General features: G+C 29.8%; 2 protein-coding genes across 2 annotated transcripts; one reads left to right on the top strand and one right to left on the bottom strand.

Moving 5' to 3' along the window:
• Nucleotides 1-5,385: 5,385 nt before the first annotated feature.
• LOC113401907 (vacuolar fusion protein MON1 homolog) lies at nt 5,386-10,029 on the top strand. Its single transcript, XM_026641984.2, has 6 exons — nt 5,386-5,764; nt 6,202-6,356; nt 6,774-6,974; nt 7,973-8,392; nt 8,948-9,422; nt 9,732-10,029. Exons 1-6 carry the CDS (start codon nt 5,483-5,485, stop codon nt 9,870-9,872), a joined length of 1,674 nt encoding a protein of 557 aa, XP_026497769.1. The 5' UTR covers nt 5,386-5,482; the 3' UTR covers nt 9,873-10,029.
• Nucleotides 10,030-12,388: 2,359 nt separating this feature from the next.
• On the bottom strand, nt 12,389-13,543 carry LOC113401909 (pre-mRNA-splicing factor 38). Its single transcript, XM_026641986.2, has 2 exons — nt 12,848-13,543; nt 12,389-12,614 (listed from the first exon to the last, which is right to left on the bottom strand). The coding sequence occupies exons 1-2, from the start codon at nt 13,507-13,509 to the stop codon at nt 12,413-12,415; spliced, it is 864 nt and encodes a 287-aa protein (XP_026497771.1). The 5' UTR covers nt 13,510-13,543; the 3' UTR covers nt 12,389-12,412.
• Between the last annotated feature and the right edge of the window lie 20 nt (nt 13,544-13,563).

Here is a 13,563-nt window from a genome sequence, read left to right as displayed (position 1 = left end):
ACTAATTAATTAGTTAATCAATCTTTCAGTAACGAGTAAAAAAATCATTTAACGAGAAAAAAACTGCGATTTCAGCATCCGATCTGATCCAATATTTTGTACGTCGCTAGAAGGGTACAAAAGGGCCTTGATCCGAACTAATGATGAAAGCCAGTCTCTTCGTTACAGTATTCCAAACTTTTATAAGCCTGGATTCGGATTCTCTACATACTAACAATGGCCAGCATCACACCATTTCATCGGTCCTCCAGGGATCTAGACCGACGCCATTTCACACGCACAGTTGTCTGAAAATATATATTAAGTCCTGCGAACACTGGACTAAGTTACTGCTTTATAACGAAATTTGAATTGCGAAATCATCTGCAATAGAGTCCACCAATCATTTAGGGCTACTTATACCGAAGGCAGCAACGTTGCAATGTAATGGGCTGAATAGGCTATTTGACTGGTTTTTAAAATCCATTTTATGTGATTTAGTAGAGGTTAAGGAACCCAGTAAAAGTTTTGTTTTTTAATTCTAGTACATATTTGCTGAAAGATATCAAATTAAAAATTCCATATTTAAATAGCGCGCGGAAATGCTACTTCGACAATATGGCGCTGCAATGGGTTCGGTGACGTCACTTGCCTGTATTGTAATCTGTGGCAAATATAATCCACATACAGTAGGCAAACGAGGTTAACAAGCAGGTGACGTCATCATGAACCCGACCAATCAGGAGCGTTTTGTGTCACGTGACAAACGTTTAAAAAATGCATTTTTATTTATGGATTTTTGAATAAATTAATTATTATTTTCAACTTTCGATGATAAATAATCATTTTTAAACTCATAATATAGGTATACTTACAATAATTGACACTTTATTTTTCGCATTGTCAAGTAGCCTATTGATCAATTATTATTATTAATAGATTTTACTGATATTATTGGGTTATTGTAATATTACTCTTATTATGTACGCCTATTCGACTTAATTTTTATACTAATTGTTTTGTAATTTTCTCTGTAAGTGATTTAAATGTAAATCTTTTGAGGAAATATATGTCTCTAACCGTAGATTTTAATGTTAAATGGAAAGAACAATAATATGATTTGTATGACAAGTCTTTTAAACTTGTATATAATTGTATGTGTTTGTTTCTCCAATACAGAGTAGGTACTTACACAATTATCGGTTGAATATTATTTATATCTGATATTATGTTATCGTTATAGAAATAATATACATATTTTCTAAAAAAAATACCAAACCATTGAGTAATGGGTGGATATTAGCGTTAAAATAATTATCCAGAAAATATATTTAAATTAATGTCTTTTGGTAAGACAAAGATAAAGTGCACTAGACATTTATTATCGCGCAAAGGATAAATCTTTTACGTAAAGCTTTTTATAAGGCCTCTTTCACATTAGAGCTCAAGAAATACCTTTTTAATATAGATCATCTTTATTCTAATTTATCGTGAAGATAAAAAAAAAATTAACATAAAGAATATTTAATAGTAGGTACCTTTTATTGAGTTATTGTTAGTTCTTAATAAAAACTCGTGTCTGTATTAATAAAAAATATTTTACATTTTTAACAAACTCAATTTGTTGTATAATAATTATAATGTATTAGTTGATTTAATTTTTTTATTTTACAAGTATTTTAATCGATAACTATTGTTAGGTTAATTATTTAAAATAGGAAGACAGGTCTGATATTCATAAGAACATTTTAAGATAGACAAAATATAAGCCATACGTGTGGAGACGACATAAAGTCACTCTTTAATACAGGCCATAAGTTCTTAACAAGTGTGGAGTGTTATCTATAGTTTCCAGTCGGTCGGTTCGAAGACGCATGGCGGGAAGCGATTTTCGCCCTCTCGAATCGAAACCAATTTGTTACGATATGAACGAATCGCATTGCATTACTGGACGTTAGTGTTGCCAGCTTTTTTTTTTAAATATTGGAATAAAATGAACTATTAAACAAAACATTTTAGAAAAAAAAACTATAAATTACATGACATATTGAATTAAATTTTGCTCACACAATTAACCTGACAGAAAAAAATTGCTATGAGTGTTTTTTTACCTTCATAAATGTTTCACAATAACAGTATGTAATAGGAAATACCAAAAAAATAATTTAATTGAAATTTCCTGTAACTCCGCTTTTTTTGTGGCCAGATTCATTTAATATCATATTTTACGTATCAAAATAATTCTATTCACTATTGTACAATATTCTGTCCATTGAAATCAAAAATATTGTTAACTGAAATGTGAATTATAAATAGCTACTTTCGAAACATCCGATAACAAACTAAAATTCAATTTTACATTATTTTCATTTGTTATTTTAGAAGTTATTCAATAAATTTCATCGTCGTGCATCAATAACATGACATCGATATTACAAAAGAACGATGCCACCGAATGATTGATTTATTTATTCGTCTATGGATAAATTGCCGCTTTTTTAGCTTCAGCAAAACTTTATTACTGTTTTGTACATAAATATCAACTCATAGATGATTTATGCTTGAAAATAATCGAAAATTATTATTTAGTTTAACAACGGTGAAGTAATATGAAGTCTTGGATTACGTTTATATCATACTAGCCACGGTCAGGGTTTAATTTATAAATAAATTAAATGTTATGAAATAAATTAAATTTATACCTTATAACTCGGGAATAATTTAGTTATCAGCCAGTGGCATATATTTGATGTGGATCATTGGTTCCTTACCATTACCACCTTCAAATAAACAAAGAATTTGTTACCTCTTAATAATATTAGAATAGACAAGTATAGACTAGTTTTCGCGCCTTTGCCCGCGCTAGGGCTTTGCAGGTGTTTGGTAACTTTCGTCTCGGCACGCATACACGTCATGTGTGTAGGGTACATCAGAAGGCGGCAAATGACCCTCCTGATACAATGTTATAATAATATCTATTGCTTTTTTTTCGTCAATATTTTACCGCCAATTTTTCTTTTCAATTAATTGCGTCAAAATGTTTTTTTTTTTATTTATTAAATGTTCTATGTATAGAAAAAATATTGTATAACATGCTTCACGGAAAATTATAAGTGTCAGTTTATAATAGATACTAATTTTAAGCTATTTTTGAAACACAATTTCCTAAGTTTTCGTGACTTTACGAAAGTGTACAGTCTTAAGCTGCATATAAACTCGTCTAAGGTACACTTGGAGGTAATTGTATTAAATAAGCAATTTGAAAATTATAAAGTGACTATACTATCTTATACCCGATTCACTATTCAATTCATAAACAAAGATGTTGAAAAAAATTAACTAACTGCGTGGATTACGTACTTGACTAGGTCCTGCAAAATTTTGTAACAATACTACACGTTATACACGTTGCTTATTAGTAAAAATTTTGTTATATTGTCAAAAAAATCGTTACGTACAATTATTTTGAAAGTCTCTCTTATTTGTGTTTTCCGAATTCACAGAGAAATTGCATTGACAAGCAATGTAAAATTTTCATAGTTTATAGATAGTCAAGATAAAGAACATTTAATGAAATATCTGATAATATGGATAGGAAGATAGTCATGAATAATCATTTTCTGTTCAGACATAGCATATATAACACAGAACAAATTTACAACAAAACAAAAGTGATAGTTACATCAAACAATTCAGCCATTACGTTATAGAAAAAAAAAAATAAAAAAAAAACAAAACAAAATCTATTTACCTACATCGAGATTTTTTAATCAGTATCCTGTTATTATTTATTTACTAAGTGGTAGGGCTTTTTGCTAGCCCGTCTGAATAGGCACCACTACTCATCAGATATTTTACCACTAAACAGCAGTACCTACCCAGTATTGTTGTGTTTCGGTTTGAAGGCCAATGATGCCGGTTTGAACTTTGAAGGGTGAGTGAACCAGTGTAACTACAGGTACAAGAGAAATAACATCTTAGTTCCCAAGGTTAAAAATATATTGAGATTTATCATATGCAATAGGTTTCTTCCTTTTTGGTACTTAACTCTTTTCTATATTATATTCCTAATTGCAAGAGTTATATTGTAGTACCGAAGCTTAAAAATTTAAAGCGATGTGGCAATTTTAATGGGTAAAGGAGCAAACTCAAAAAGTAATATGCGACATAGGTTTTAATATAATATTTAAAGGATTTATTATTTATTTTTTTGCGATCCAACGGGAAAATGCTGCTAGCATTCTTGCCACCATTCCACGCTGTCCTGATTTATAGAGTAACTATGTTTAATTCTTATTTGTATATAGTGGACTGTGGAGTGGACTTCGTGTTAATAATTTTAGTATTGGTTTTATAATATTATTATTACAATAAATTTAAAGCATACACGCAGTATAAAAGACGACCTCCGCGGTCGAGTAGTATGTATACCGGTTTTCATGGATACGCCATTCCGAGGTCCCGGGTTCGATTCCCGGCCGAGTCGATGTAGAAAAAATTCTTTAGTTTTCTATGTTGTCTTGGGTCTGGGAGTTTGTGGTACCGTCGTTACTTCTGATTTCATAACACAAGTGCTTTAGCTACTTACATTGGGATCAGAGTAATGTATGTGATGTTGTCCAATATTTATTATTTATTTATATAAAATTTCCTCCTATGCACTCATTCTTCTCGCCCCACCATTCACGACTTGGCTTCTAAATGCATTGGCCCTTAATCTACATATAATACAAACTAACAATGAAAGTTGAAAGTAATACCTGTCAACTGATTTAATTTACTCTTAAAGCTTATAATATTATTTTCGTCTCTCTAATCAAGGGTATGGTAAATGAAATAAAGGAGCTGATGATACAGCACCATTTAATGTTATTGAAAGCAAAGCAGATTTTATACTTTCTTACTTTCTAGTTCACTTAATTTGATGTTTTCTACCTTATAATATATTAAACCAGACGTTTGCACTGAAATTAGTATTATTGATATAAATACTTTTATGTGGTATTTTATTTTATTGGTACTTAATAAAATAAAATATCACACAAATAATATGATACTTAATTGATTAGTCATATGTAATTGTAGAAAAATGGTTTATTAAATTGTTTTCTTGTTTTTATTGATAAAAATGCCTAATATAAAGTACAATGAGTTTCTAATAAGTATTAATTAATCTTCATATGAAATATCAACAATATTATATACCTTTACATATCTTAGTCCAACGTCTATATTGTTAATATATTTGAAATATAAGAAAAATACATAAAAAAATCTCATTTTATTTAATAACTATCGTTTACCTTAATTTCCTAAATACTAGTGGATCTTAAAAACTAAACATAAAAGAATTTAACAATGACAACTGACGTGACGTAACATTTGACAATTTCATGTGACATAAAACTGTCACTGCTGTCATGATCCAGAAAAAAATATTGATGCAGTCTTGCGGACTTGTTTTGCAATAAATAATCTCAATTTAAAATAACACTTTAGCCTAATGGCATCCACTTCAAAGGATCACGTCGCAGACAATGTGCAGACACAAAGTGAGAATGTTCCTAACGATCTGGAACCTGGAGCCTGTCGCGAAAGTATTCTTAATCCTACAGACTCTTTTGATGAGTTCGTCTGTGAAATTAGTACTAGTCTTGAAGAAAGAAATACATCACTTACCGCAAAATCAAGTACAATAAGTGAAATTCAAAACGAAATTGGCGAAAGTTCGAAAGATAGTTCCCTAAGAGAAACTAAATCTAGCGATAACTTACAGGGAAAAAATGTAAGGATTTACATAGTATAATTAATATTTCTAGTAATATATAAGATACTTCCCATTATTAATCAAATTGTATAAAAATAAGATTTAAACATACTGTACTGTATAAACCTTGTCTGGGTAGAATAGTGGCAAGAATGCTAGTAGCATTTCCCTGTTGAATCGCACTTAATGTTAATATTTTTTATGTGTATTATATAAAATTATTACATAATCATCATATATGTTGTTTTTATATTTATCTATAGTAATATACATCTTTTGTAAACATTTTTCTAATTTTTAACTAAATTAAATGTAGGTAATTCGATAATTTTATTTTATGTAATTATTAAAATATTTACTTACAATTGCTTGAGTGGTATAACAAGCCAACTTACACTTCTGATTACACATACAATATATACATTGAATATATTATGAAATTGATTCACTTTTAGGAACCAATGTCTGCATCACCAAGTAGCTCAAACCTCACAGAGGAAAATGGAGATGAATCGGATGAAAAGGAAGATTATTTACAATCTCCAGAACTAATAAACAAAGAGAAACATGTGTTTATATTAAGTTCTGCTGGTAAACCTATTTATTCAAGGTATATAAAAAATATTTACTTCTCTTTAATGTCATTTTGTGGAAAGCAAAAGTGAAAACTTATATTCTGGGTATTAACCTTGTTAGTATCACAAAAACGGACACAATTTTAGTTTATAAGTTAGTAAAATTAAATAAATTGTATAATATATTTTCTTCTATAATTTGTTGGAATATTAAACCTTTTTAGTATTCCTTTCTTAGATTTCAAATTAAGATTAATGTACATAATTAACTTATAATCAATACTTATACATACATAATAATAGCTATTAAGCTTTTTAATTTGGATGTCTGTCATGATAAAATTTTGAGTTCCTCATTTCCAATTGAACATATTTTTCAAATAATGGCCCCAATATTTTGACTTATTGATCTCCCATTTTTATTTGCTTTTCAATGTTGTGTATAATTTCAGATATGGTAATGAGGATAAACTGGCTGGTCTATGTGGAGTTATTCAAGCTCTTGTAAGTGTTGTTGAAGAACAAAACCAGGATATATTGAGATCAATAAATACAACAGATTGTAAAGCTGTCTTCTTAGTGAAGGGTCCTCTCATATTGGTTGCAGTATCAAAATCTAATGAGAGTGAAACACAACTCGTTTTGCAGTTAACGTAAGTTGTTTCTTAATAGAAATTTATTACCATTTGTTTGTGAAAAAGTTAATGATACAAGATTTAGAGTTTGTAGGTGGTTATTAGTAATCCTAATATAGATTTAGATTTGCCCTGTAATTAAAAAGTACAAACTCTTGAATAATAATGCATAGAAAGGATACATGAAAGAAAAATAGCACATGTGTGATAATTTCGTTATTTAAGAAAAAAATTGCCAAATTGATAATATTTTTTTAAAAAACACAAACATATTCCATTAACCAATTTATCATATATGCAGAAATAATAATTTTTAACATTCAAATTTTATACATTTTTTTTAAATTACTTTGACTTAGAAATCCCTCCATTATTAATATATAGAAAATAAATAGAATGTAAAACATTCTTCCGGTGTATGTGTGTCATAATCAAAATAAACTGCCTAGCGTTTAGGCAAGAGTGAATGGTTATTAAAGACAACAGTAGTTACTTTTTTTTATAGCATTGGTTGGCGGACGAGTATATGGGCCACCTGATGGTAAGTGGTCACCACCGCTCATAGACAAAGGTGCTGTAAGAAATATTAACCATTCCTTACATAACCTATGCACCACCAACCTTGGGAACTAAGATGCTATGTCCCTTGTGTCTCTGATTACACTGGCTCACTCAACCTTCTCACCGGATCACAACAATACAGAGTACTGTTATTTGGCAGTAGAATATCTGAAGAGTGGGTGGTATCTACCCAGATGGACTTGCACAAAGCCCTACCACCAAGTAAAACTTTTTGCTGAGAGCCAATTCTACAATAAAATTAAAACTGATGGTAAGTGGTCACCACCACACATGGACAATAACACTTTAAGAACTATTAATTATCCCTTACATTGTCAACACCAATCACTTGTCAACCAATCTTACCGAGGAGGATACTGAGATGCTATATTCCTTGCATGCATAAAGCCACCTATGAAATCTGATTTCTCATGAAAATTCACATTATTTTACAGATACGCCTTCAATCAAATAGTATCAGTCTTAACACTCACACAACTGAACAGAATATTCGAACAGCGTCGTAACTACGATTTACGACGGCTTCTGTCCGGTGCCGAGAGACTCATAGACCATTTACTAATATTTATGGAAAAGGATCCTGCTTTTTTACTAGGAGCTGTGAGATGCTTACCACTACCAGAGAAAGCTAGGGAGAATATAACTCATGCTATAATTTCAACTTGTAACAAGATCAGGGATTTGGTCTTTGCTATACTCATAGCTGGTAATCAGTTGATTACTCTCGTTAGGATGAAGAAGTACACGTTACACCCATCAGATATTCATTTATTATTCAATCTGGTGAGGAGTTCTGAATCTTTTAAAACGGCAGAGAGTTGGACGCCAATTTGTTTGCCGAAATTTGATGCGACGTAAGTATGGTCCTATAAATTGTATAATTGATATTTTGGACTTAAATGCATGAATTAATATGACTTGTGTTATGAACTTTTTAATGTGTGCTATTTTCATATAATATATATAATTATATTGTACACACATACATACACACTCTTTGTAACTGAACATTTGGATCGATTTCGATTAATTATTTTGTGTGTACTTGAAATGTTATGAATAGTTAGATTGGACGGGTCCAATACACAAACAATGACCGGTTTGGTGGTGCCGCGATCAGGGAGTAAATAAATTTCTTATTTCAGCAGGACAAAGTCAGGACTGACAGCTAGTATAGTTACAAATTCGAAATGAAATGAAATGAGATGTAATAGTAAAATGCTTGTGTACTGTGTTAATAGTCCAATCTATGTAAATAAATAATTCATAGTAATTCATTAATTTACAAAATAAAATAATCTATACAAAACCTTTTTACAGCACACTGTTTAATATAATTTATAAAATCAACTCTTAATCCTATGCCAATAAGGTTGAATAACAGTGATTCTTATTTTATTAATTTTCAGGGGTTTCCTTCACGGTCACGTATCGTACATTTCAGAAGATTGCCAAGCCTGCCTTCTTCTTCTAACTGTACAAAGAGACGCTTTCTTTCCGCTGTCACAAGCAAAGCATACGATTGCAGAAAAACTAAGGAGATCAAACTGTTTGGTTGCAATAAATGACGCTTTGAACAGGAATAAGGAACTACCCACAACAAACCCTCTAAAACATATTGGTATACCAGAAATTAGGCATTTTATGTACAAATGCAAATCAACAGCCCAACTTTTCACATCAGATCCTATAAGTCTAGATAGATTGCAAGATTATAGACTGAGGCATAAAGAAGGCGGTGACATAACGGTGAAGAAAATTGAAAAGTTATCAGATATAGATTATATCAGAAATTACAGAAAATTCTGTAATCAGATTCACTGTTCGTCAACACCAGCAAAGTTAATATTCAGATCGAATTCTCATGATACGGTTTTGGCATGGGTAAGTATCTTTTCATTATTATTATTTTTTTTTATGGTACCATATTAAGTGCTTCTCAGAAATTTTATGATTTCCTTCTCATAAGTCCGTACTTCTTTGGCTAAAAATGCTGATATAGTTTGCGATTCTCCACTAATGACACAGTCATCCGGTGATAGGGATTTGTGTAGGCTATTTTGGTCTGTGTCTGTCTGTGTCTTTGTTTTAATACAAACACACGTAATATACAAAATATTTATGTATGCTATGTTTTAGAATATATGTATAGATTAAAAAGTTAGAGAGTAACTAAATTAAAAACAATTACAGGTTACAAATGGCTTCGAATTGTATGTTACATTTGATCCTCTGATGGAGAAGGACCATGCTATTAGAGCAGTAGACAGGCTACTGCACTGGATTAAGAAGGAGGAAGAACGAATATTTATAATGAATGCGCCGACATTCTAGCCCAGGCTTACACTTAGTGGCATCATTAAGAACTCTATGAGTCGAAATGCCAGTGCTGAGAACAATTAAATATATATAATCATATATATATATATAAAAGTGAAGTACATAAATATATTATAATCATCATCACCTGTGATCTAGGTAAATTAGACATTATAAAAAAACAATATTAACTTATACTCTACTTTTTTTAATACTTTTATTTAATCTTTTCCGTGATTCATGAATTAAAAATGTATATAACATAATTTTTATTTTCGATTCAATGTTTTTTTTTTTTAAATGTCAATTTTTTAATTTAATAACTTAGCAATTATGTTTATTGTATAGTGTGAGTGATTTGCTGTTGAGTAACAGCCCGTTAGGTCTAATGGCCGGCTTAAATATTTCGATTCATGTGTCCGGCTAGTAAAGTTAAAAAAAAGGTTAAGAAAATTAATAAAGCTAAAAAGGTTAAGAAAATTCTCAGTGTATATAAGTTATTCTACCATGTTGCACACCAATGCCTAATATTACTCCTGCTATTAGAATATACGAAATGTATGCGAAATGTATACGAAAGTATATTCTAATAGCAGGAGTAATAAACAAATCTAAAATTTAACATTATATTGGTAATTGCTCTGCTAAATTATGTACTTCACAATGTTTTTGATTAATATATCTTTATTTATAGTATAACACTAAGCGATTGAAATAGTGTTGTACTAACTATAAATTCCGTAAAAATTTCGATAACGAATTCAATGACATTTAAAACGTCAACATTTTTTTCAACTATAACAAATACCACAGATTATTTTAGATCTCGAGAATATTTTTTTTATCTTCACTCCTTAGAGTCCACTCAAAACAAAGTAATGCTTTTGAAATGTGTGCATAGGATGAGAATGTTCATTAATCTATATTCATTTCATATTGTTACAATATCTTCCATCCTAATAATACTAATATTTAAAATATGCCAAAAGTATATTCTATATTAAGGTTAGGCTATTAACATTATTTGAAATATACTTAATATATTAAAATCAAATCAGAGACAATGTAAATGAATACAAATTAACGTGTCTTTATTATAATTGAATTACCTGATTAGTAAATATTTAAGGAAATTTTAAACACCAGAGTAGATGAAGATTACTAGATAATATTATATAAAACAAAAATATTTTTATATTAAATGTATACAAATAAATTGTATTCAGAATAGTGTACCTACATGAGTATGAAAAAATAACTAAACAATACAATATTAAATTTGTATTGATGTAACTAGTTAAAATTATAAACATTATCAACACTGAACAATGTGTATTTTTAATTTTTTTTTAGATTATCATTGTAAAAAGTTTTTGCTCATTTAGGTATAAGGTAAGGTTATTCTATATAGTCAAGTTTTAATTACATACTAATCTTGACAAGGGAAATTTCCAAAGTCGGTTACTCATGAGCTTTTGTTAAGAGATGTATAATATTTCTTACAACGCCAATGTCTGGCGGTGTTGATCACTTACCATCAGGTAGTCCATTAGCGCGTCAGTGGCTATTTTATAAAAAAAAATCTTAGATGGAAAAATTATCGTTATGTTGACCGTAGGTAAACTATCGTGGTGTATTTATTTATGCTTTGCTATTGTTACATTTAATATGTTTGTCTTCGTCCCATACCACATTTAATTTCAACCAATTGTACTTTAACAGAATGAACATTAATTAAAAAATAAACTGTAATCAATAAATTAAATATTGCAATACTTCTTTTAATTTTATATTGAGGTTAAAAATTCATGGTTATCCAAATTCACTCGACCTTTAACCATTAATGAACTAAGCCATAAATCTATAGTATTATATTAATAAAAAGTCCTATATAAATTTGTGTCATTTTTCCATACAGGATTTTCGATTTATTAATGAATAAGTGCAGTGCTCATGCTATATAATAATAAACTTTCACAGAAGTTTTTTGAATTTATTAATAACTCTCAATGACTTCTATTAATCACTATGTATGGAAAGAACTTTATATTGAATATATCACTTACTGATAATATTCTTTTAATTATAAAAAAAAAGTTTCAAATAAATTTTACAAAGAAACCGGGTTTAGTAACCATTATCTTTAAAATAATTTATAAAAAATAAAAACAATTTTGGCATTGTTTTATGATTTTATCTTAAATTTGATTTCATAGAATTGCTTATACCTTTATATCTGAAGTATTGAGGTTTACCTTTAAATTATTGTTATTTTAGTATATAATTGTACATAGAGTGTATACAAAATATCTGTACATAATTAAGATGAGATTTTTTATAAAAAGTTATTTAAAAAAATATATATGACAGCATTAAAGTTGATATTATATAATTTTATCAGCAGCTATATATTGTATTATTTTACACCCATAAATAAGCACACAAGATCATTGTATATTATTACTTATGCATATAAACTTTTAAAGCTATGGTAAAAAAAAATTATGGCAAAAGAAAATAAAACAACACCATTATCATAATTATTTATTCTTACACTAATAGCGCCCTCTATCTCTTCTTCTATCAACTTCATGCCGTTCCCTTCTCTCCTTTTCTCTATCCCTTTCACGATCACGGATTCGTTCTCTATCTCGTTCCCTCTCCCGTTCTCTTTCTCTGTCCCATCGCCTGTCACGTTCTCTACTTCTTGATCTTTCTCGTTTACGATCTTTATCGCGTCTTTCACGGTCACGAGATCTGAAAATAATAGTATAATTAGAATCAAATTTAGAACATCAGTCAATACATTAGAGGTGTGACAATCTTCATATATTTATGAAATAATTATAAATGATAAATAATAAGCTTTGTGAGTTTTGAAATAATGTCAGTAAATATTTATTATTTGTTAACTCACATTGTTTATAACGAAAAGTTCAAAACCAATACTTATGTTAAAAATTTTATAAGTTATGTTTATTGTGAAATACCTGTCTCTTCTTCTATCTCTGTCTCGTCTATCTTTTTCCCTTTTATTTTCTTTGGTCTCAGTATCAACAATTTCTTCATCTGAAGGCACATCTTCGTCCAAATCATCATCTAGAGCACTTACTTTAGGCTCTAATTCATTATTTTCTTCAAGTATGTGTCTTTTTTGTATTCGTGGTAAAATAACATCACATAAGCGTTCCTCGCGCAACAACTCATCGATATATTCATCCATGTGGACTAACTCAAATTGTCCATCACGATTTTGACGTCGTAATTTTCTGTTATCATTGTATAGGGGTTCTAAATATTTATAACAATCCAGGGATGTACCAGTAAGTCTCATATAAAAGGCACCTAGAGCGCGTACATATTTAAATTCCTCGTTTTTAATAAATTCAACCACAATGTCTTTTTCAGGTTGTATTTGTAGCATTTTTAAAAGTAAACAGAGAAACGGTGTAGGGTAAATGAAACCCCCGTGCACGCCGCCTAGGTAGCGTAATTCCATAGCTTTGTCCACTAATAATTCTGCAGTTAAGGCAAAACATTCTTCTTTCCAATATTTTGAATCGTAAATACGAGACCGTATAATCTTTTCCACTAAATATTGTGGATTTGTACCACGGATGGACTTCGCGTCCTTTACGGTTCGATTCGCCATTTTTTTGACAAGTCAAACAAGTGACAAGGACAACGGAGTAACTGACGTTCACAT

The sequence above is a fragment of the Vanessa tameamea genome, chromosome 23 (genome assembly GCF_037043105.1).
Source record: "Vanessa tameamea isolate UH-Manoa-2023 chromosome 23, ilVanTame1 primary haplotype, whole genome shotgun sequence".
Classification (NCBI taxonomy): Eukaryota; Metazoa; Arthropoda; class Insecta; order Lepidoptera; family Nymphalidae; genus Vanessa; species Vanessa tameamea.
The sequence above is the reverse complement of the archived record's forward strand: the minus strand, read 5'-3'. Positions and strand labels throughout refer to the sequence as shown.

Excerpts from the sequence above, each read along its gene's own strand:
- LOC113401907 (XM_026641984.2), top strand. The coding sequence starts at position 5,483 with ATGGCATCCACTTCAAAGGATCACGTCGCAGACAATGTGCAGACACAA. Across the intron at positions 6,975-7,972 it reads CAACTCGTTTTGCAGTTAAC|ATACGCCTTCAATCAAATAG; the intron begins GTAAGTTGTTTC and ends ATTATTTTACAG. Across the intron at positions 8,393-8,947 it reads TTGCCGAAATTTGATGCGAC|GGGTTTCCTTCACGGTCACG; the intron begins GTAAGTATGGTC and ends ATTAATTTTCAG.
- LOC113401909 (XM_026641986.2), bottom strand. The coding sequence starts at position 13,509 with ATGGCGAATCGAACCGTAAAGGACGCGAAGTCCATCCGTGGTACAAAT. Across the intron at positions 12,615-12,847 it reads AGAGATAGAAGAAGAGACAG|ATCTCGTGACCGTGAAAGAC; the intron begins GTATTTCACAAT and ends TATTATTTTCAG.